The sequence below is a fragment of the Electrona antarctica genome (genome assembly GCF_951216825.1).
Source record: "Electrona antarctica genome assembly, chromosome: 6".
Lineage (NCBI taxonomy): Eukaryota > Metazoa > Chordata > Actinopteri > Myctophiformes > Myctophidae > Electrona > Electrona antarctica.
In genome coordinates this window covers 33000841-33025819 of record NC_136811.1, presented here as the reverse complement: position 1 = coordinate 33025819, position 24979 = coordinate 33000841, and the positions used below count along the sequence as shown (strand labels likewise).

At 41.1% G+C, this 24979-nt stretch overlaps 1 protein-coding gene across 1 annotated transcript in view; it reads right to left on the bottom strand.

The window, feature by feature from the left end:
* Nucleotides 1-24979, bottom strand: part of LOC306925397 (semaphorin-7A) — a 25462-nt gene continuing 483 nt past the window's right edge. Inside the window, exons 2-14 of the mRNA XM_079504199.1 lie at nt 21304-21443; nt 15931-15993; nt 14995-15090; nt 13349-13454; nt 12093-12200; nt 11288-11427; nt 11000-11184; nt 10207-10315; nt 9069-9276; nt 5285-5400; nt 4796-4968; nt 4076-4131; nt 1-1356 (exon numbers count right to left, since the gene is read on the bottom strand). Of these exons, the coding sequence (XP_079360325.1) occupies nt 1010-1356; nt 4076-4131; nt 4796-4968; nt 5285-5400; nt 9069-9276; nt 10207-10315; nt 11000-11184; nt 11288-11427; nt 12093-12200; nt 13349-13454; nt 14995-15090; nt 15931-15993; nt 21304-21443 (1847 nt within the window). The 3' untranslated portion in view covers nt 1-1009. The remainder of the gene's footprint in view (nt 1357-4075; nt 4132-4795; nt 4969-5284; nt 5401-9068; nt 9277-10206; nt 10316-10999; nt 11185-11287; nt 11428-12092; nt 12201-13348; nt 13455-14994; nt 15091-15930; nt 15994-21303; nt 21444-24979) is intronic.

Here is a 24979-nt window from a genome sequence, read left to right as displayed (position 1 = left end):
TGTACATGACAGATTTGATTTGATTTATTTTGTTTTGCTGGATAAGAAGAATGGATTTTAAAAGTTGGATTTTAAGAGTGAATACAACATTAAATGACTTGTTAAGACTCACATTTGTTGCAGTGCAAAAATTACCTTGTTTGAGGAGGAGGTGCTGAGACACAGTGATGTTTGAGAATGAGCTCATGCCCATCCGCCAACTTCCTTTCAAAAAGCTGACACTTCCTTCTTGCTGATTTGGAATAGACTTGGCTGCACCATTATTAGTGCCAAGTCTAACCACATCTGCAATATTCTGCTTCAACTGCAAAATTGTGCTTAGGGGTACATGTCCCAGAAGTGTTAAGGCTTTTAAAATCTCAATACCAGACATTTTTTCTGAATACTAGTGAGCTATAATGATGTCCAACAAGTCTGACAAGATGCATGTCTATAGATGTAAGAGCAGTATTAAAGGTTTACATATTCACAAATAAGCACAATCAAGTAAACTTAAAAATAAGTAGAGAAACAGTAAAAATAATTGGCCTGGTATTGGGTTTTTCTTTGCCCAACTCATTGGATATGTATCTTTTTGAGTCAGAGGCAAGGTTCGCAAAGCACTTATTGTGATATGAATCTAGATAAAAACTCTCATGACTTGACTTCATTTCATAACAAGCAACCCCAAGCTTAAAAAACAACTTCTTAAGTTCGAATATTATGTATTTTTCAAGTTCTAATTCATCTTTATACAGCTGCAAAGTATGTTGTTTTAATATTGAAAGTAATTATTTAATCATCTATTTACTAGTACTGTAGTTTTGGGACTAGAAGTTTAATTTGTTCTAAATTGATATGATAAATTCAAGGACCAAAAGGAAAGCAAATAGTGGTTACCATGCAATCCAAACCCTGTACCTCAATGCTGTGCGAACCTAACCTGGTAACAGTGACCCCCTGCCTTTCCTGTTAGTGGGAGCCAATAAGGATGAGGGGTTAGCTTTAGCAGCATTAGCTTTGGCTGCAATTACAGGAGCCAAAGGGTGGCTGCAGCGAGCAAGAGAGAAGACCCCAAGGTCGCAGCGAGGGAGGTGGCTAGGGCCCCCCCATTGTATACCAGCCTAAAGGAGATGACCTCAACCTTAAATCCATCTTCGGTAGCCATGCAACGGAACACACCAGCCTTAAGGGGTGTGTCCACAGCTGGCCCCAGGACACAGGAGTCCCCAGAAAACAGGCAGGGATAGTTCTTGATGCAGTTGTCCTTCTCCCAACGGTACATTGCATGGAATGAGCGTACAGGGCAAGGGAGGAAGACAGATGAGTTTGACTGCACCACCACCTCCCTGGGCGATGTCCTGCGCTGCTTCAATGCTGCAAGAGGGCAGAAATCAAGCATTATTTCGAGAAATTTGATTATTAAAATATGACACCTTAACCAAACGATTACGTATACACTAACAGAAAGTACTGTAAATGCATCTCTTTATTAGCTAATTAGCTACGTTGGAAAACAAGGCGTGGCATAGCTGCCAACCATAGGCGGAGAATATTCTTTATTTGTAATCTTTGGCAAGTGAACATGGTATCTGATAGATGAATAAGGAGGACTTGAAGAACACAACACAACGTTTATGTGTGTTGCCTACTTGTCTTCCCCAGTCAGAGTTGTGTTCTATTCCACATGTACAGTAGGCCTAGTGTATGCAATGTATTCTCTATAACTGGAGAGAATGATTAGGCCAAAATGTGCACACAAGATATCTCTAAATCTAATGCTATGAAAATAACCTTACTGTATTTGGTAACCTATAGTAACCTAGCACCAGCCTTCAGCTCATTTCCAGATGGGTTTATATTTAGGAGCAGTCCAGACTCTAAGGGTCGGGATGCTAGCAGGATATTTCTCAGCCCTATTTTGGGGTAGGATGCGTGAGGCGACGTGCAATAGGTGAATTGACCATTTATCTCTGCCGGGATGTGTGGGTGTGGGAGGAGAGGTAAGGGGAATTAATTGTCAGCAGTAAACTGACATTAGGTGGTAAATTAGGACCACGATTTACACTGTCCACCAGCTACATTGTTTGGACCAGATCTACTACTGACATATAGTGCACAGGCTCTCTTCCATTGTTATTTTCAGCACATTGTTGTGCACCACAACACATGGAGACTATTGAAGGCATGATATCATAGGTGTTTATCCTTTCTAAAATGCTTAACTGGGTCGATTATCATTATACACTGCCTGGTTCGGTTTCATATTCTATCCAATGAGTGTACCAACTTGCCTACCAACCCTGTTTTATAGACATTTGTCATGGACAGATCACATGGACAGGCGTGCACAGATACAGATAAATGACTGCTGCATTGACCTCCTACTGTAGACATCTGTGGATGTCTGCTCAGGGCAACAGTTAAAACTGCTTTATTTCGCCTCATCTCTCATTGTCAATGTCACTGAGTGAAGACAAAGAAAGAATGCTTTTAATATCTTGAAAAAAGAAGAGTGATCCGAGCACTCAAGAAATGACGGAGGAGAGGGCATAAAATCAAGTTACTTTATTCATTCATTACAAAACAGTTTAAAACCTACTGGTCTTCATCAGGACCAGTATGTAAAAACATGTTGGCGTTTTAAACTTGTTGTAATGTAAAAAGTACCTTGATGTCACACCCTCTCCACCGTCATTTGCCGAGTGGCCGTTGATCCTAGAAGCATCAACCTACGTTTTTTAACAAAACCTTTATCTCCATTGAGCACCTGGTTGATCTCTCTTTTGCTTTGCCTTTGATATGTTCTATCATTTTCTAGCCTCATGTTTCACTTGCTCCTCACACACACTCAGAGCCTAGGTTCAGGATCTTTCAAAATTCAATCACTAGGTGGACAATCTGGACATCTGCTCTTGTGACATACCTGTATAGCGGACCAAAAGTGGACCCTGTCTGAGCAGAAATCTGATTTTCCGGTTCATGCAGCAGACATCTTTTGGACATCCACCCATACATAGTTTATATGGAAACAATGAATTGAGCTTAGAATGCTTCTCATGGGTTGATGTGCTGTAGATTCATAGTGCTGTGCTGTAGATTAATTGGCGTCACTTCACCTCCCACACAAGAACATCAGTTTGCTCTTGGAAGAAATTCAATTTCCAAGGTTTTTCTTCCATGACGCTACCATTATACCATTGCATTGAACGCAGCACACTGCTCTTAAGATAATGAAATGTCATTTGATTGATCATGATTGAATCCACCTGCAACACGCACACTATTCCCCCAGATAATATATTCAGCCTCACCCAACCCATCTCACCATTTCATCACAGGTACTTCTCTGTCTTCTCAGTCCAGAAAATACCAAACGTCTGTTGCCATGCCCCACCCGCGCAACAGTGTCTCACTCCCCAAAAGGCGTGACTTAGATGTCAACATGTGTCTTTTCGGGACTTTCGCATTCAGTCCAGTTCTCTGAGTTTTTGACCAAAAAAACTTTATGCCGGTTCGCCTGTTCCCCAAAATAGGGCCCGAAGGAAACCCATCAAACACTCATCAAACTCTAATACACATTTTGCTAGGTGATAAATTTGACCTGAACAGATAAAGTCATCAGGACTTCTGGCTTGATTTGGATGCTACAGAGGTAAAGTAATTTCATCATGCATAATGCATGATACCTGACCTATGAAAGATATATGGAAATTATACCAGCTTTCTCTCTACAGTGTATCTTCTCATCTTGAACTTTTCTTGCGAAGGATTCAGTGTTGCTAATTTATCAGTACAGACAGGCATGACCGTTGAAAGGCTGACACAACTGGAAAGATGTGTAATGGAAAGGAAAGATCTCTCATGAAGATACCTACCCAGTTAGATCGGAGAAACTGCCACGAGTAGTCGCTTATGGAACATGGCTTTTGTCTTGGAAGCAGGGGAAGCTTTGATATAAAAATAACTCCCTACTGGGGCACAGCTCAATTATATGATAATCATCTCTGGACTGTGGTTCCTCAGAAAAGTTCTCTTTTTTGTTTAATTAAAATAGCATAGGGCATGGAGAGAAAGAACATAATACTGTACTCACCAGCAGCTTCACCACAAACAGAGGCATTTGACTGGTCCAGATGCTGAATGAATGACCTGGAAGATAATAGAGAGAAGAAAATTTGCAGTAAAGGCTTTACAAATGGAAGGCTTTCATGTCAAAATCATACTCAGAATTTGTTATGCTCAATTTAAAACATACAGCACTAAATAATTCTGCTGTATAATCCGAAGAGAAAGGCACAAAAGAGGCACAGCATAAAGTACGCAGTGTTAAAGTTTACATACTGTAGTCCTACAGTGTATTGGTACAGTTGGCCTGTATCAAGATTCATTCCAAACCCATGATAACACCATTCCAATCCCTCTCCAACCCCATGACACATTTTCAGAAGTGCATAGCATGCCAAAATGAAAATGATACCCAATTTATACTCCATTGTACAATGGTATCCTGTTCCAAAAATAGAACTAGAACTGCACAACACATCACATCATGGCTATTTTTGATGCGGGACACTGTCATCGTATGACTAAGCATAAATCAGGTTTGAGGCTGCTTTGAAGATACAATATTTTTAGCTGACCGCAGCGATTCACTTCTTATGAAACTGCTTGGAAGTGCGCTTAAAGAAAGGACCCCCAACCCTTCCAAAAACAAAACGCAATCTTGGATGCATACTAAACAGGCAGGCTGTTATCAGTCCCTGCAAACATGTAACAGCCCCACAGACAGGTGACATCATATATCCCATCATACCCAGTGCTCATGTTGTATCCCGAGGGGATCGCTAGGCACTTCCTCCTGGCCTTGTCCCAGCCGCAATATGCATCACGAGAAAGGATGCACTCCCTGCAAGTGTCTCCATAGCGACCACAGTCAGCCAATGGCAGTCGCTGGACCTCCATCGCCGTGCCAACATAAAGGTGTCCCTAAGAAGGGATGATGTATTACCAGATGTACATGCTGCTGAAATGTTTATTAAGATATATGAAAGATACTGTATACAGATAGGTTATTAATATATTTAAGTGATGATAGGTTATTAATATATTTAAGTGATGATAGTGTAACTGTAAAGAAAGACATACTGTATGCACACTAATTTACTGAACTAAAATAAAAACTAACAAAGTCCAAACAAATTGAAATTGTACAATTAATTCAAATAAGAATGCAAAAATTATTAATTTAATGACAGCTGAAGTCATGAAATGTGAGCACTGTACCATAGAATGTTTGACATACTTTTTTGGAGTCGATGGCCATGTTTAAAACGGGACCCTCGTTGTGAAACAGAGAATACTGGGCAATGATGAAGGCCTCGTCGCTGGTGTGAAGAACTTTCAGAACTTTACCTTGTTCTGTTGAAAAAGAGCAGATGAGTGATATATGTTTACCATTATATACTGTACATCTTCAGTATGTACCAGTGCTTGTTGGTGATTATTTTGTTTCAGAGTAAAGCCTGATTTACACGTCTCAAGTTTTGCCATTGACAATGAATGGAGAAATTAGGTCAAAATTTCGCTAAATATGACATAAATTAAACATTAAAACATTAAACGCCATTGACATTGAAGAGAAAATGTACGTCATATGTAAACGAGCAAAAAAGCTAACCAATCACAGGCAACAGGCATTCTGATTGGCCAGTATGAGATGATGCATGCTGATGTATGATGATAAGAGCTCACTTCACACAGGTGTGATTTTTCATATTGTTTTGTGTCACCTAATCATAAACTAGGCGTGTACATTACTGGAGATTTCTGCAAGTCTATCTTTTTATAGATGATATATCCCCCATTTGATCTAGTTTATTTGGTTCCTTTTTTACTTTTTTGAATTTATTGAATGAATTGATTTCATCCCTCATCATGTTTTTAAGAATAAGCATCTATAAGAATGAAATCATTGTGTGTGTGTGTGTGTGTGTGTGTGTGTGTGTGTGTGTGTGTGTGTGTGTGTGTGTGTGTGTGTGTGTGTGTGTGTGTGTGTGTGTGTGTGTGTGTGTGTGTGTGTGTGTGTGTGTGTGTGTGTGTGTGTGTGTGTGTGTGTTTAGGGCGGCTGTGGCTCAGAAAGTAGAGCAGGTCGTCCAATGATCCCTGGGGCGGCAGTTTGAATTCCGGTTCGTCCTGTCCACATGTCGAAGTGTCCTCCTTGGGCAAGACACTGAACCCTACATTGCCTCCAATGAGTTGGTCGGTGTGAGCTTGCCACCATTGGTGTGTGAATGTGGGAAGTGAGGACGCTGGTGTTGACTGTTTTCCGCTTCACCTCTCAATGTATGAATGAACTAGAACTGCACTCTGTCAAGTGCCTACTTGCGCGTTGCACACAAGTAGGCCATAAATGCCCTACTAGTGTGAAGAGCACGCAAGTACTGTCGACCGCTACGAACTTTCAAATCAATTAAACATTAAAACATTAAACGCCATTGACATTGAAGAGAAAATGTACGTCATATGTAAACGAGCAAAAAAGCTAACCAATCACAGGCAACAGGCATTCTGATTGGCCAGTATGAGATGATGCATGCTGATGTATGATGATAAGAGCTCACTTCACACAGGTGTGATTTTTCATATTGTTTTGTGTCACCTAATCATAAACTAGGCGTGTACATTACTGGAGATTTCTGCAAGTCTATCTTTTTATAGATGATATATCCCCCATTTGATCTAGTTTATTTGGTTCCTTTTTTACTTTTTTGAATTTATTGAATGAATTGATTTCATCCCTCATCATGTTTTTAAGAATAAGCATCTATAAGAATGAAATCATTATGTGTGTGTGTGTGTGTGTGTGTGTGTGTGTGTGTGTGTGTGTGTGTGTGTGTGTGTGTGTGTGTGTGTGTGTGTGTGTGTGTGTGTGTGTGTGTGTGTTTAGGGCGGCTGTGGCTCAGAAAGTAGAGCAGGTCGTCCAATGATCCCTGGGGCGGCAGTTTGAATCCCGGTTCGTCCTGTCCACATGTCGAAGTGTCCTCCTTGGGCAAGACACTGAACCCTACATTGCCTCCAATGAGTTGGTCGGTGTGAGCTTGCCACCATTGGTGTGTGAATGTGGGAAGTGAGGACGCTGGTGTTGACTGTTTGCCGCTTCACCTCTCAATGTATGAATGAACTAGAACTGCACTCTGTCAAGTGCCTACTTGCGCGTTGCACACAAGTAGGCCATAAATGCCCTACTAGTGTGAAGAGCACGCAAGTACTGTCGACCGCTACGAACTTTCAAATCTCAGCCTCTCTGTAAAACATTGAAATGAAATACTACAGTCGGGTTATAACTGGCTGTCAATGGTGACGTAATTACGATATGTTTCAATATTGGTTGAGTAACAGGTAACGTATGTATGTAATGTATGTATGTAAGTTGAAAGTACTATCGGCTGGATTTTTTATGTGCGCATGCTTGGTAGGTATATATACTAATTAAGATATGTTTCAATGTCGGGTTATAACTGGCTGTCGATGGTGACGCAATTAGGATATGTTTCAGTGTCGGGTGATGTCTGTATATATACATGTACGTAATCTGAAACCTATCTTTATTACGTCACCATCAAAAGCCAGTTATAACCCGGCATTGATACATATCTTAATTACGTCACCATCAATACCTACCGTAGTATACACGTGCATTCGTACCAGCACGACCAAAATACTCTCCTTGCGCAAGTAATGAGACAGCATGTCTATAACACATCCTGTCCCATCACATATAGTATCACAGCCTGACACCGACTGAACAGTTACATACAGTATAACTGCTCTAGTTTCTTTTTTAGACCAGCACAGAGGCCCATGGCTGTTCATAGTGTTCACATCTCTTCTCTTCTTTTTACTGACACACTTTGCAGAGGCCACAGTGAGAGGCCATCCTTCGCTGCCAAGCTGTCCTTCATGCACTCTTGTTTGAAACCACGCAGACGTATGGTTATGAATGACAATGTGTACAGTTGGGTGCCACCGATATTGTCCCTTATCATTTGACCCATTTAGGCCTGACCTCAAAATCTTAAAAAATCCTTCTAAATCCTCCAGTTTTCTGAAATAAATATTTTCACGATTTAAAAAAAATAGCAGACCTACAAGCTCGTAGCGCGCCACTCGGTGGCGCGCTATGAGCTTGTAGATCTGCTATTTTTCAATAGCTAAATTATAACAATGTTTAAAACACCAAAAGGGGTTCCCGCCCAGAATGGGTTAACTGTCCTTTTGCGCAGATCACGCAAACCTCAGCAAAAAGAAAAGGACAATATCGATGGCCTCCAACTGTACCATGATATCCACCAGAAATTATAAAGTGAAAGCAGCACATTGTTTTGACAAACAGAAAGGCTGACCTTTCATGCCTACACGTACACGGTATGAGTGTATATTTCAACAGGGTTTCCATGGTTACTTCCTAGTAGGTCAACGTTTTGGCCAAGGCTAACACTGTCTATTGGGTTGCCTTAGCAATCCTTCTTTAACCACAAAGGAACACTTATGAAATCTTTTTTTTCCAAAAAGCAGCATTTGAATACATTTTGACACTGCCATGCTGTGTCGCCATTTGCTGGGTGAACATCTTGCTATTGATTGCTCACAATATTGGTAATAACATTTTAAGGAAGTTTGCGATATCAAGATTAGCCATCTATACCCATGAATTTGTTTAATCTTTTCATGGATTTTCGATTCTATAACAGGAAGCTTGTTTCCCCTATGACTGATCTATTTATTATTATAGCTTGTCTCATAAGCTTGAACATAGATGTTTTGTAATAAAATGTGATGTGTTTTCATGAATTATAAATACATAATCACACCCGTGTGAACTGAGTGGTGTAAGGTCTTATATAGACTGATCAGCTGTGGTCTGACGTAATGTCTGACGTAATTAAATCACACCCGTGTGAACTGAGTGACCATAGCAACCATGCTCATTTTTTGGTACGAACAGACAGACAGACACGTAAACTAACAAAGCCAGTTGTAGGAGTGGTTTACACCACTCAAAAAGCACATCAATCTCAAAGACAAACCTGTTCCCAGATACAGGACACTGTAGTGTTCATCATTTACTGCCAAGACGATGTCTGCCACAGTGTGTGTGATCTGGTCATCTGTGGGCAGATCCAGGGGAGCCACGCCAAGTGGACGGATCACGTCCTCAATTTCTGGGTGGTACCGGATGACCCCCAGGTTCTTGATGTTGTTCTGTTCTGGTATCGATGCGTTCTTGCGGACACACTACAAGGGAAGCAAAGCCTAATTTATACTTTGTCGTAAATCTTCTATCTATATAAATCCACCAAATCCAAGAACCGTTCGCCCCACCGACTTCAAATTCGACACATGCGTTCCACACCACTGTCACCAGGGTGTGCAGTGGGGGTGGAATGCCCGGGTCCATATATAGAGCTGGCCTGTTCTGACATCATTCAGACGTCTGCATAGACTCCATATTTGGGCATGCCTGACAAAGAACTCCATATATGGGCATAAAAGGGACACAGACATAATATCTGGGTGGGGCATGCATTTCCAACTTGCATTGTTCCAAGTAGGCCAGTGCCCAACGAGCACCGTTGTAGAGGCCCACGGGCACTATATCTATAAATGCACCATGTCTATCTGTGTGTGTGTGAACCGTTGTAATCCACGTAAATTCGACACACGCGTTCCACACCCCCACAGGGAGTGCAGTGCCCGGTGTCGAGTCTGTCGGACCCACGGTTGTCCAGAACCGCCCCAAAAAGGCCTCTGCCCGGGCTCTGGACAGGGCCCCTGCCGTGGGTCCATACTGTATATGGAGCTGGCCTGCATGCATTTCCGGTTGTCCAGAACCAGCACAAAAAGCCTCTGCCCAGGCACCTGATCACCCCTATATCTCCATATATGGATCTGGCCTGTTCTGACATCGCTCCGCTCTAGTGGTGTATAAATTAGCCCATTATACCTTAGGCAGATTCTACAAAATGCCTTCTAAATCATTAGTTCTCACACTTTCAAGCTTTTTCATAAATGGAAAAAAACTTGTACAGTATATCTGCTATTTTTGAGAAAGCAGGCTGAAGATGGCACAGAATGCCATTCCACAATTATTTCACGATCACTTCTTTTATCCCAGATTCAGACTGGATTTACAAAACATTGCGACTTAACTGACAATGAACTTACCATTCCAGGGCGAGTGCCAATGAAAGCAGTGCTGTAGCCCTTCAGTTTAGAGGTGGAGAAGGCCTGGTCAATGTCTTGAATGGAGTAGGCACATATCACTGTTCTGCCCCTGAACAAAACCATACCATGTTTTAGTTTAGACATATGAAAATACGTAATCTTATCTCTGATAACAAAACTAAATACGGCCAATTGCACATTTGTTTTTTCCACTCACCAATTTTTCACATAAACATTTTTGGTTGTTTGGTTGTTTGTTTTTGGTTATGAGACGCACATTTCCAGTGATTAGATTCATGATTGTAATTCATGATTGTAAATGCATTATCTGAGCTGTTTGAAAGCAAAATTCAGTAGTTTTCTGTTTGTTTCTGTTACCCATTAAAACTACGTCATTTTAGATTTTAGTGTTGGCTATTCAAAAATGCACAATGTACATCTTCTATTTTTTTACATTTTTGAAAAGTGCGAGAACTACTGATTTAGAAGCCATTTGTAGAATTGGCCTCAGGTCGTAAAGGATTAAAGGTTAATTTGTACTTGAGGACCACTTGACTGACCCATTTTAATCTATGCTTGTATAATTGGCCTCACTAATGCTCATTATAATATACAAAAAAAATGTGTCTCGGAGGAGGGCTGTGGACGTTTCAGTTTAGCAATATGCTTTTATCTAGGTTTACGCATTTCTGCATTTCTCTTCCTGTTTTTAATTGTTGATTTTGATTTTTGATTTAGATTTTTTCTTCACCTGGCCTATTTTCTTCCAGGTTGGAAGATAGCTTTAGCTTACCATGCATTGGCAAACAAGCCATACATGACTCCCGCCCTGTTGTCCTGAGCTGTCAGCACCGTCACCACAGCCTGCTTGATGTTGTTGTACTGCTGCTGTGTGCTGCCTACACCACACATCAACCTGGCCTTCATGAAGGTGGTCCATGAGTTCTCCAGCAGTGCCTTAATACCCCCTTCATCCACCTGGGAAGTATACATATGTATGGTACGGATGGTATGGTAACAAATGTGGGGTAATAACGTTACATTGCGCAACAATAACATTAAATGGCATGTGAAAACCTACCGTACAGATTCGTCCAATCCGGGCCCTGTATGGCTCCTCATCCACCCTGGCTGTCTTGTTGATCTCACTGAAGAAGAAGTATACCTCCTCCTTGAACTTCTCTGCCGATGGTATTACAGCAGCACCAGCAAACTGCGGATCTTTGTCAAGAATGATGACAGTACAGTGTTTACACAAAAATGTCAGATCAAGATAATAACAAGTCCTAAAATATTATTTCTCCCATTTAAAAAAAACAAACAAAAAAATAATAATATGAGATCGCTTTGCATGTGTATAATGCAAATCCACGTTCTATTTTAGAATTTTAAAGGAGCTACTTGCCTAGTAGGCTTATTATAATAGTGTCACAGAATAGTGTAAAAAATTGTTAAAATAATACTGCATCCAAAACAGGTTGTTTCATTCCACAGGTATTTCTCTCATCTCCTCTCAATTTGAGACATAAGCAAGAAGTCTGACATGAGATGAGAGACCATTTCTTAGTTTGTACGAAAGCAGAAGCAGAGAATGTGCACTACAAATTGTAGTGCACATTCTCTGCTTCTGCTTTCGTATTCCTTTCACATGCACATGTATCTCCCTTCAACAACCAAGTAGCAGGGCACACAGTCTTCGAGGGAGCTGAATAACCTTTAATCCCCGCCACAGACTTGGCAAATTTGAACATGCCCACACAATATCTTTCTCAGGCTGGCTGATTAAAAAAACAAAAAACAATAATAATACAGCCTTGTACCACCCACTATTATTCACCACCCTCCACTAACCCTGCACTCGTCTCTACTTCTCTCCTCCTACTCACTCAGCAGCCAAACGTTCTCTGTCTTCAGGAGCTTCTGGGAGCCATACGTCCGTCGAATAGAGCCGGGATGACCTCCCACCGACGACATAGCAGAGTACAGACTCCCGTCTTTGGCGGGAGGGGGGTTGTCGGACACAGAGTGTGATGGATTGGTTTGAGGGACGAGAGGAAGTGGGAAGGAGATGGAGAGAAAAAGCCAGAGAGACGCAGAACGAGATTGAGTGAGACAGGAAGAAGGGAGGACATACAGAGAGAAAAATAAATGGATGGAGTGAGAGAAATACAGATAGGCAGAGAACAAGATTACAAAGAACGCCCAGGTAGAGGATAGAGAATTAAGGAAAAAAAAGTGTTGGCCAGACGGAGAAGACATCAAGGGGGAGCATCTGTCTGCGGCAATCAGCATCCACCCCCATCACTACGTATATTTCAATCAACCCACTTAATGGTCTGTCTCCATGGCAATACAAAGGCAAGCTTTTGAAATCATGGCACTAATGGCTTCATTTGAACAGATTATTATTACAATGCTGCACTACTCAAGCAGATGACTGGCTCATTGGTTAAACAATCAATCTCAATCTGATTTAACTTCCTGCAATCTTCCATTGGTCTCAAGAATACCTTATGGATTATTTGTAATGTTTCTTTAATTATTCTAGCAGCAATTGTTTTATAAACAGTGTTGTGTCTGTTTTCTGTTCTGTCAATCTAGCTCTGATTGATTTGTTCCTTTTGAGGATATGGCACTAAATATTCCAAGGCTTGTGACTCTATTGCTAATGTGCAGAAAAGCCAGGAATAGGCGTCTGATTTGTGGTACTAAAAGCTGCTTTTGATACTGTGTCAAAATACCATGTTAATTTGTGATTCAGGAGTGATAATGAGGTTTTGTATTGAGTGTTTCTCTTTCTACCAAGGTTTTCTGTATCAAACACAAGCATTCAAAGCATTTCATGGTTGACTGTAAATTCTGTAATTGGCTTAGCCCCCTTTTCTCATCAGTGACGTGCGCAAATTAAGTAAATAAAAAGATTTGAGCAGATTCAGTCATTTCATTCATAACATTTGAAAGAAGTAAAGAAAAAATAAGTAAATAAGTACCATGTACAATTCTGATAGTATCCACAATATGAATGAAAAAAGAGAACATAAATAAACAAATGATGGTAACTAGTAATTGACTTAAATATGGTAATGTCTTTGCTATGGTACTGTATGTGACTGAAAAGTAAACTTCCCATCATCATCAGTACCTGCAGGCAGACTGATGAACCTCTGGGAGGGATAGGGTGGGGAGATATCCGAGGCGGACGCTATGTGCCCATTTCCCTGGACATCTGTCAACACTGTGCTATTTACCTGTAGGGAGGTAAAACATCTCAAAACCTGACACGTCCAATCATCCAAATTGAACATGTTATCGCCATTTTGGACATGACATTGTAGCAGAGTGGCTCAAAGCCTCTGCCTGATGGCCTCAAAAGTCTAATATCTCCCCGGGTCCAGAGGGATATCCCTTTGGTCTAGTGGTTAAGATGTTGGACTTTCACGTGGGGGACTTGAGTTTGAATCCAGGGTGTTACATCATCATTATATTTGTCGCATGGCGGTGCCAAAAATATTCTATCTACAAGCTCACACCACGTTGTGAGCTTGCAATGCACGTTTATGAAGATCTACAAAGTATGCTCTCAGCAGTCTACATGCATTTTGGCATCATGTTGGATATTATGTGATGAAAAACAAAAGATATTGCGCTATCAACATTCTCTGCCCTGTATCTGTAGTGCAGATGTAAAGTAAAAGTGGACCCAGGTCCATTGTTAAATTAACACAGAGGATTTTACAATAATTATGTTGACCCTGTGTTCTATCTTGCAGCTGCAAATAGAACAGTGTTGTCCAGGGGAAGAGCAGTTGTACAGCAGTACTTATACAATACTGTATACCACAGATTCTCAACCTTTTTTCCATTTCAATTACAGTATTATTGTCTTTCTGTCTATGCCACAGACCGCAGTCATTCTCAACCTCTTTCATTTCAAGAACCCCCAGTTTGATATGCATAAGGCCATAGACCCCCATCGGAGGCTATTGTTTTTAATCTGAGATCTGCACAGTAAAATCCTCTGTGTTCATTTAACTTTGTAAGTGTACAGATGGATGGAACCAATCATGAGGGTCCGTTTGGTTTTATTTGTACACTCACAGAGTTACAGACCTGTAAGGACACATTTGGTTCCTCACTATTGTGGTGGCAGTAATCATATCATTTCCATGTATGTTATGAATATGTTTGTATCAGACATGATGACATACCGGTACATGTATTCCATATATTTGAACCTAGTATATTATTACATAGAGAGCACTATTCATCTGGTTAGAACACAGAGAGCACCATTTGTCTGGTTTAGCGCACACAGTACACCATTTGTTTCAACCATTTCCTTGCCAAGCCATATCCCTGCCAAACAGTTGAACTTGGTTTGATCTGGCTTAAACCAGATTCCTAGCAGATTGTGATAGGCCTTCTTGGGACTCTTATACTGGTTAAGTGTTATCAAGGATGCCGCCATTAAAATAACAAAATAAATGATATAGGGCCTGGTCATTGAGAGCCCCTTTGAATATAATGCACCCAAATCCCATGCCAAATCAAATTGGCGTCTGATTGATTAGAACATGCAAAGGTATGTTCTTATGATTTGACTGAATATTTCAGATTTTCATTCTGCACAGAAACCGGCAAATCTCTCTCAAATAAAATCCACTTTACTATCATTCATTTAGCTGGGCACTCACTGTAACCCGTCAAGGACACGTTAAGAACCAGTGCAACATACAACTGGGGACTGGGTGCGTCCTCTCCAGACTCTTCATAGACAAAATATCTTACCAGCAGCCAGCATTTTGGGCTTCCAGCATTGGTCCCACAAACCACGAAGGTGTCATTCACCTTTTGAATGACTGTGATGAAATTATCACACTCCAACTGTATGAGAGCCAGGGAGAGATGGAGAAGGACAGAAAAAGACACACAGAAGGAGAACAGGCAATAGATGAAGAGAAAGGGAGAGGAATAGAGAATTTGGAACTGAAAAAGAAAAACTGGAAGTGTTCCATTTTCTAAACATTTTGGCAGAGAACACAGTGGACTTACCCCTGCAATACAAAGTGATTGCAGTGACTTCAAATCTCCTTATGCATCACTTATTCATCAAGTACAGAAAATGAACCTCTACCCTTAAGACGCTGCTAGATGTAATGTGAGAATAAATACTAAATGCAACCTTCAGGCATAATTCCTGTATTGTTTTATTTGTCATGTAAGACTAAATGAACACCAGCATCCCCTTGCACTAAGAGTATTATTTTCAATAAACAAATATCACAATAGTACTAAGTTAGCCTATTGGCAGCATGCACAAGAAATCAGTACAGCGATTTGCAAGATTAGCTCTAGACAAACAGACAGACACACACACACACACACACACACACACACACACACACACACACACACACACACACACACACACACACACACACACACACACACACACACACACACACACACACACACACACACACACACACACACACACACACACACACACACACACACACACACACACACACACACACACACACACACACACGCCACCTGCAGAGCCATGACATCACATTATCACACTGGTGCAATGCATGACTAACCTCACTGTAGTGGTGCTGAAGAGGATGAAGAGGATGATGACAATGATAAAGTGATGGAACAGGAAAATGATGCTTTACAACAAGGATGACAGAGCAGTCTGAAAAGTGAATCATCTACCTTAGGCGGCGCAGACTTTGCCATGCAAGTCGCCTTTGCAGTCTCATCAGTTACCACAGGGATCTGTGGGAGGAATGACATTTGTTATTTTGTACTCAGTCAGTTCAGTCAGAGACTTTCATCAAGAAACCATTAATTGCAATGCTATTGCATTAGGTTTGGTGGTGTGACTCTCAGGAATACATACAATTAGCATAGTAATATAGTTAATAACTAAATTCCACAAGGAGGAGGCATGGGGAGGTGACCTCCTGTGACCTTTGTATGAACTATGAAGAGTGCACAGCATTCTGCTTAAAAAGACCAAGGAGCAACTTGGACACTCAGGCATGAAGGAAGCATGAGTTAATTCCGTTGCTCTCCCCATGTCCCCAATATATGGGGACTAGGTTGGCGGAGGGTGTGTAGAGCCCAGGATCACATTAGATAATTGACACAGGGGTGAAAAATGGGTTACAAAATCGTGGGATAAAATATATATAAAAAATAAAAAAAAAGACCACCTAAAACAAGAAAGATTTGCTCCTCGGAGCACAGGTGTGACAGTGGGGGTGCATACATTGGTTAGACATACTAACAGGCATTAGTCCCGACATGCGTGGCCAGTTACAACCCTTGGCCGGTTAAAACTCACCTGTGGCTCCCAACATGCATAACCTGTGGCAGGTTAAAACTAATCCGTGGCTCCTGACATGCGTGGCAGGTTAAAACTAACTTGTGGGCCATGACAGGTTAAAAGTAACCTGTGGGCCATGGCAGGTTAAAACTAACCTGTGGGCCATGGCAGGTTAAAACTAACCTGTGGCTTCCTGTGAGGTTAGGTTTAGGTTTGGGTTTTGGGTAGGGTGTCGGACTAATGCCTGTCGGGCTGTTAGTATGTCGGACCAAACTGAAACTCATGCACTCGTGACAGTGTGACCAAACACTGTCCATGTTTTGTTCTTTACATGCCTATCAATGGTGCACAGACTGCACACTTTTAGGTAATATATGGACAAACAAACAAACAAACAACGTATAAACATGGTTCTTTATTGAGAAAACAACAAACCAATCACAATTAGCTATCTCAACGTAGCAAACAATATGTGTTCCAGGACTGTCACAAGCACACCTGAACACTGATTGGGGCCAAACCAACTCCCTGTCTGTGGACAGGGATTTTTGTGTCAGAGAAGGATACTGAGAAAAACAAGATATACAAGCCTAAATTAATTGAAATGTACAGTACCTAATGTATTTTGTGCCAATTTTCTAAACAGACGTGACATGTTATTTGGTTCTGTCTGATGGAAGGGGCCATGAGGTGTATGTGGGCATTTCTGGCTGTCTGCTGCTGCTGTATTTATCTAGCCTCGTGTTGCGATACTAATATACCACATATTGCATATGCATATGCAATAGGGGCAGATGAAGTCTGGCTGCGCCAGGCTAGTATTTATCTGGAGGTGACGGTTTGAGTTCTCTCCCACTTTTTTGTTAACCATGGTTAAAATGTGTTTCTGTAAATGTTATAGTATTTTGATGGCCTGAATTGTTGTATTTAATTTTATTATAATAATGCTTGATTTAACATACATTTTTTGAAGTATTTGTTTTTTAATGTATTTTATTTTCTATTTTTGCAGATATGTTTGGTCTCCTTGTTTTTGCCACTTTCACTTTGTATCACATTTCAAATTAGCCTGGCTACAGCCCTGAATTGCTAACATTAAAATAAGATGTCCTGGCGATTGAAGTGAAACGAAATGAAAATTCACACTGAGTGTCAGGCTAATTTAAAATAAATCAGTGTTCAATTCTGCCCAATTGCGTGCCAGTTATTTAATGTTAAATAACTGATCGTACTAGCAGTACAAAAGGTCACACCCCTCATCCGAGACAGGGGTGTGACAACAGGTCTCCGCCAAGCCATGTAGCTTATTGTGAGCCAGCAAGGTTGAAAAGATCCATGGAATCCTAAGGGAAAACTAATTTTGAGAGCTATTAGGCAAAATGTGAATCTGTCGGCACTGACATGATACTGACCATGGGCATGGCACTGACATTATTCTGACCATGATACTGACCATGGTACTGACATGATACTGCATGACCATGATAGACATTGAACCAAATTGAGAGCATAATGTGTTAGCTTGTTGGCAAATGAGATTGGATGGTGACTGGGTATATGGGGAACAGCCTGACTGCTGTGACTGGCTGAACTATTGACGCTGAGGAGGACCTGTTGAAACACATCTATTGCTTTGTCCGTGGAGAGGTAAAATGAAAATCACACTTGTGTGAAGTGAGGGGCGCTCTTATCATCGTACATCATCATGCATCATCTCATACTGGCCAATCAGAATGCCTGTTGCGTGTGATTGGTTAGCTGATTCGCTCGTTTACATATGACACATTTTCCATTCAATGGCAATGGCGTTTAATGTTTTGATGTTTAATTTACGTATTGTTGAGACGCACACGTTGAGACTGTTGTGTGTGAGTGTTTTGCGGGCGTTCTACGTTACAGTGCTTTCTCTCTGGCTGAACTATCGCAATGCTTTTATTTATTTTTGACAATGGAAAATAGCATATGTTTGTCACTAATAACATAAAAGTGGTGTCTTTGGCAGCATCATACCCACAGCTAGTGTTGGCGAGTAGAGCCAGACCTGTTTTATCAAAGGCTTTACTGTCCACTTGATTTTAGCATGGGTGTCCTGTCCTCGTTGGGAATCACACCCCTAACAAAATAATACCCTGCTGTAACAGTGGCTTTTTAGACTCACTGCACTACCACAACTGCTTGGCAATTGCGCTTGCACGAGTGAACGTTAACAGTAATTTTAAAAATCACACCTGTGTGAAGCGCTCTTATCATTATACATCATTATACATCAACAACTGAATTTATGGGATTGGTTAGCCGATTTGCTCGTCTACATATGACGTAAATGTTCCCTTCATTGTCAATGGCATTTACTGTTTGTGTTGCCACTAATGTACGTCATATTTGGCGGACATTTGACCTACTTTCTCCTTTCAAAATATTGAGACGTGTGGGGACAAAAACTGTATATAGGAGGGGCTAAAATCAAACCCGTGTGAAGTGAAGGGCGCTCTTATTATCATACATCATTATACATCATCTCATTCCGGCCAATGGTTTCAATAATGGTGCCATTGGCATTCAATGTTTGTGTTTACACAAACCCTCAAAGATGGACATAGGAGGGGCTAGCACCCCTCAAAAATCACACTTGTGTGAAGTGAGGGGCGCTCTTATCGTCATACATCATGATCATACATCATACATCACATTACATGCTCAGCCAATCAAATCATCATCACTATGTGGTACATCCACACAAACACAATACAAACCTGGGCTAGTGCCCCTCAAAAAATAGAACACAGTAAGATGAAATACCATAGTATACTGTACAATAGCACTCTGTTTGGCTAGTCGATGTTGACACTGGGCCACACAACAGTAAGGCTATACAATGACATTATTTATTAGCTTGAGTTATCTTCTCCCTCTTCATGGACAGAGATAAGTTTGGCTTCATTCATGTATGTATATGCATGTCCTAATATCTTCCACAGTGCTTCCTCCCTGTCAGCCACTGTGACTACGGTCTTACAGTACCGTGGGTCAACGCCAGGCCAGCCATTTCACCTCTGTCCCACTCCCCCGGCCACCCACTTTCCTGGCCCTATGTTTGCTTACTGTGTCATCCTCGTCTCCAAGGCATGATACAAACTTTTGTCCTTTGCTGCAGTGCGTGGTAAATCCTCCAGGCACTGCATGGGGCAGCAGTGGCTCAGGAGGTACAGTAGTTCCTGGTTCGATCCCCAGCTCCCCCAGTGTTACTGTCGATCAGTACTTCTGTTCTTGCCTCTACCAGTGAAGTCCCAAATTGATTTTAAAATTACATTGTTTTTAAATCACTGAACGAATTGTTCACATTCGCAATTGTTCCCCCCGCAATCTTAGATCAGCAGACAACCTTTTACTCGAATCCGCAGGACAAGGCTTGCAACAGGCTTGCCCTCTGCTAGGGCTCCCACTGAAAATTAGATGGGCTACTTCAGTGTCCACTTTTTTTGAGTGGTGCAAACCACTCCAACAACCAGCTTTGTCTGTACCCGTGTACCCGTGTATGTACCCGTGTACCTGTACGTGTGTGTACGTACAGATGAGCACGGTTGCTATGGTTAGTGTGTGACGTCCCTGCACCACTCAGTTCACACGGGTGTGATTTTTCTTATAACTAATTATTATACAATGCTTTTAGCTAGAACTTTTGGACAGCTATTTTTTGCCTTCCCTCTTTATTTGTCTTAATGTTTTTGTATTGTCCCTTCGTTTTTAATTCATTCATTGAATTGCCTTTATATATCATGTTTGTCTGTGAAGTGATTTGTCTGTGAATGATTTCCTCCACTGTCGGTGTGTGAATCATGTATGTGCGAATGGCTGAATGTAACGCACATAATAATCGTGTTGTGATGCGTTGTGAGCTTGTATGTCGTCTATTGTCACTATTTTATCTTTATCATAATACAAAGGAAAGGTTTTGGAGATTTTCCCAAATTCATCAGCCACTGCGAGAATTTTACCAGTCCATTACATTTTTGGAATAGAACAGGACCCCCAAACGATACGTGATCTCATGCCATATGGGCTAATAGAGTGGACACACTGACAACAGATAGAGCCAGTTGGAACAATTGGAGCATTTCCACACTGTTCTACCCCTCCTCTCCTTCCTTGTTATTCCTAGTGGTGAGGTGGCCTTGACTGGTTAGAGTAATTGTCTCATAACTAGAAGGTCATGTGGTTGGTTGGTCTCCATAACAACTATGTGACCTGTCATAGTGTCCTTGACCAATATACCGACTCCCCTCCTAGCTCACTAACTGCTTAGATCAGTGGTTCTCAACCAGTGGTTCAGGGACCACCAGTGGTCCTTGAGGGGGTTCCAGGTGGTCCCCAGCTAAATGATGGAGAGTTCATTGGTAACTTTAACTCTTAAGATAAAATTAAAAAATGGTTTCATTTTATGCTCTCAAGAGTTAAATTATTGTTAATCTGCAATTCTGCATTACTTAATTTACAAGAAGAGAATGTAGAATAATTGTTATTTTGTTCGATGTTTGCCTGTTATCTCTCCTATGGTACCACTTTAATACAGCATGGAATTGTGGGGAAAATAAATCTTATCCAACGACAATAAATTATTCTTAGTTTTGGGTTTGAGAGCCTAAATCTCATCAGGTGGTGATTCGTGGCTCAAATGGCAAATAAATAATGGATCTTAAAGGTTGAAAACCACTGGCTTAGATAGAAAAAATAAAGAAAGATGTAATGTAAGTGTATACCTGCTGGTCGCGGACCCCTCTGTTGGTGAATGTCAACACGTAGATCACTGCCTGTCCCCCCACGTAGATAGTGTTGGTACCCTCCTGATGGTACATGCTTAAGTAGTTCTCGGGTTTCGTGAAGTGGAACCTGGGTGGCTCTGTAGGTCACACCAAAATACTGTATTAACATACCATACCCGTATATACAAATGCATGAAATATTGTAATGAATTTAATTGAGTTGGATTGAATTGCATTCAAAAGAATTGTGAAAATAAAACAACAAATATCCCCACTATGATATTATACAGTTAGATAATAAGGCCAATTCCATATCCAGACGGTGAACCCTGGCATCCCAGAACCACCCCTTTGCCTACACTCCTACTCATCACTCATGAACTAATTACATTTACATAGATAGATTATAAACATTAGATTTCTTCAAATCATGTCTATTGTCTTCATGCCGTCATGTTAAAATTAGAATGGTTTCAAAGTATTCTAATTTTAGAATACTTTGAAAGCTTTGAAGGCTTTTATGTAGGTCTGCAGACTGCAGGTCTACAGTAAATTGTCAGTGTTAATGAAAGTCTGATTTAACTCTGAGAGAACTAAATGGTCCCATACAAGTCCATTTGTTTCCATTTCATACACTCGCTGAGTTAAACTAACACTGAAGGATTTTACTGTGTAATAATGTGTTATTTATTGTATTATTGTGGTTACTATAGGTTGCCCTCTGGGCAAACAGACTATAGTAATTGCCAGACTTTATTTATTCCATATGAACACAACACCAGAGGGAGTTCAACAAACCATGTGCAACCCAGATTCGGCACAAACAAGGGACTAAATTAATTTCGCTCTATATGCCACCAAAATGTGGAATGCCCACCAAAAAGTCATTAAGACATGCGAATCCCTTGACTCCTTCAAAACCGCTCTCAAAGGGCACCTACGGACGGCTGCATTTCGAAACTGGCCCCCGTCAAATCTTTTCAAAATCTTTTTGTTTTCGTTTTATAACAGTATGGGTGTCAAGTCACAGGTTCATAGAAAAAATAAAAATAAAATATCAGATTTTAGTATCAGTGACTGAGGTAAACAAACTTACTGTATGAATCACAGAGATTGTGGGCAGACATAATGAAAAGACTATGTTATTGTGCAAAACATGCCCCTTCAAGACAAAAGAAAAACATTTTCTCCCCTTCAAGTCCCAATTTAATAAAGCCAATTCCCAATTCCACAGCCTCTCTACAAGTACTCCATCTCTGCTAACCCCCACAATCAGTCATTGGGAGGGTGAAGAAAGCCTCGGGTCTCCTCCGATACCCGGGCCGTCAAGCCAACATCTTGGCCCCCGTAAAATCTGAATTCACCACCAACCCCTTTTTCCCCTCACTGTTTATGTTTTTCCCCTTTTTAGCTCCTTTTATGATGATTTCCTGTTTTTGGCTATATGTTAAATGTTCTGATGAATTGAAAATGGTAGACCCATATTGTAAACAAGTGTAATGCTATGGTGTCGTCCACACTTAACAGTTTTTGTATTGAGTTGTGCTTGAAATGTACTGTAATTCTGCAAACTAATAAATTAATAATAAATACTTCAATCAATCAATCAATCAATCAATCAATCAATCAATCAATCAATCAATCAATCAATCAATCACATAGGTTTGGGTGCAAAATCGGCAAAGTTGCCCTCTAACCCACTGTGCTAGTCAAACACTGAGTTGTTGATGCCCGGTTGAACCTAAAACCTTATGGTGCAAAGGTGAGTAGTCTACTGACTGAGCTACTCAGAACGAAATATGTACTGTTTATCTACTGTAATGTGTATATATCTACAGTAGCCTACATAAACTATGTATATACATAATAGTATATCTATACTAAAGCATACTTAGGCCTATATGCACTTTTTGGATGTAGACAAAGAAAGTCATACTATTTTCATCTGAATCTTTCCCTAGAAAGCCACTTTTGATCATGAGTCAAGGTCCTCCGATAAATATTTGCCAAGCAATTCTGTCTAAGTCATGAATTCAAAAGAGCTTTTTCACTGATGTGCTTTGAACCATAAGACAAAGAGAGAGAGAGAGAGAGAGAGAGAGAGAGAGAGAGAGAGAGAGAGAGAGAAATTCGCGTATCGTCGCTGTCCATGGTGCTGAAACAGGCTTCTCTGGTGCTTGTGCTTGACTAGATTATGCTTCAGGCTAAAAACCGATGGAGGGGTCGTTTTATCGATTTTCTTTCTCCTTTTACTATTTCCTTTTCGAGTAGCCTACTGAAGGTCTTAATATTGTGGTGACATCACCTTTACACATTGTCTGTCTGACTGTGGCTATTGCATAACATCAAGTTTGATTCATATCACGGGCATGTATGCACGTACTGTATAATAAGGCCATCTGGACCGTTTTTGTGTTGCTCATCTCTGACAGGAGAACGACTGTTGCATCGCCGCATATTAACTGGATCTACATGCCTGGCTCTATCGATTGTGAATACATTATAGAGCAGTGTGTGTGCGACGTAGTGCTGGCGTGAGGGGAATAGTTAATTGCGAGTCATCTTGTTACTGCCTGGAATTTTCCATTCATTGGATACAGTTATACCCTAGACTTAATAAACTGGACCTCAGTTGGCTCTGTACTTAGACTTTTTACATCAAATTGCTGTGCCAAAAGTAGTCGATCTACAAGCTCACAACGCATCTCAGCGGGATGTGCTGTGATGTGAGTTTGTAGATCTGCTATTTCTGGCTAATGCCTCGGAGGCTCGGACTGACTCTCTGCTACCTACAATTCAATTAGGCATTTAGCCCCCCTCTCTCTCTCTCTCTCTCTCTCTCTCTTTGTGTGTGTGTGTGTGTGTGTGTGTGTGTGTGTGTGTGTGTGTGTGTGTGTGTGTGTGTGTGTGTGTGTGTGTGTGTGTGTGTGTGTGTGTGTGTGTGTGTGTGTGTGTGTGTGTGTGTGTGTGTGTGTGTGTGTGTGTGTGTGTAAATGGTGGCTGGCTGCTGCGGAAGGCTACCATGATCAACCCCCGCACCTGCATTGCAGCGCTGCAGCACGGAGCTACGAGCTACAGCAATGTCGACCTCCAAAAAGAAAAAATTCACCACAGCAACGATACATTTCATAGTGCTGGTGGACTCTGTTTTAAATGCACCCGATAGCTACATTTAGACTTATGTTAAAACGTATAGAGTTATAGATCTACTGCAAGCATAAGCAACCAACCAAGGAACGGGAATCTTGAGAGAATCGACAGATGACAGATGTGAACATTTTAACGCGTCCTAATTGGTAAACAACCAGTGCAGCTCTGCTCTGTTTCAATGACGTAACCCGCGAATGTTGCTACGCAATATTATGAGTATGAGCGCAATTCATGAGTTATGAAAAATCACGATGACGAATTATCATAGACCACAACATTTTTGCTAAATAGACTGATGAGTAGCTATGATGCTCGGATACGCGTATATGAATATGCATAGTGCCAGTCAATAACAGATACAAAGCTGTTTCCTAATAATCAGTCATCATGAAAAAGATTGAACATGTGTACAGGGCCTATAGCTGGGGGGGGGGGGGGGGTTACTACTTGGGCAGGGGGAGGGGGTTAATATTGGTCTATCAATCCAATAGAAGCACCACGGTGGTTTCATCTATTTGTGCAT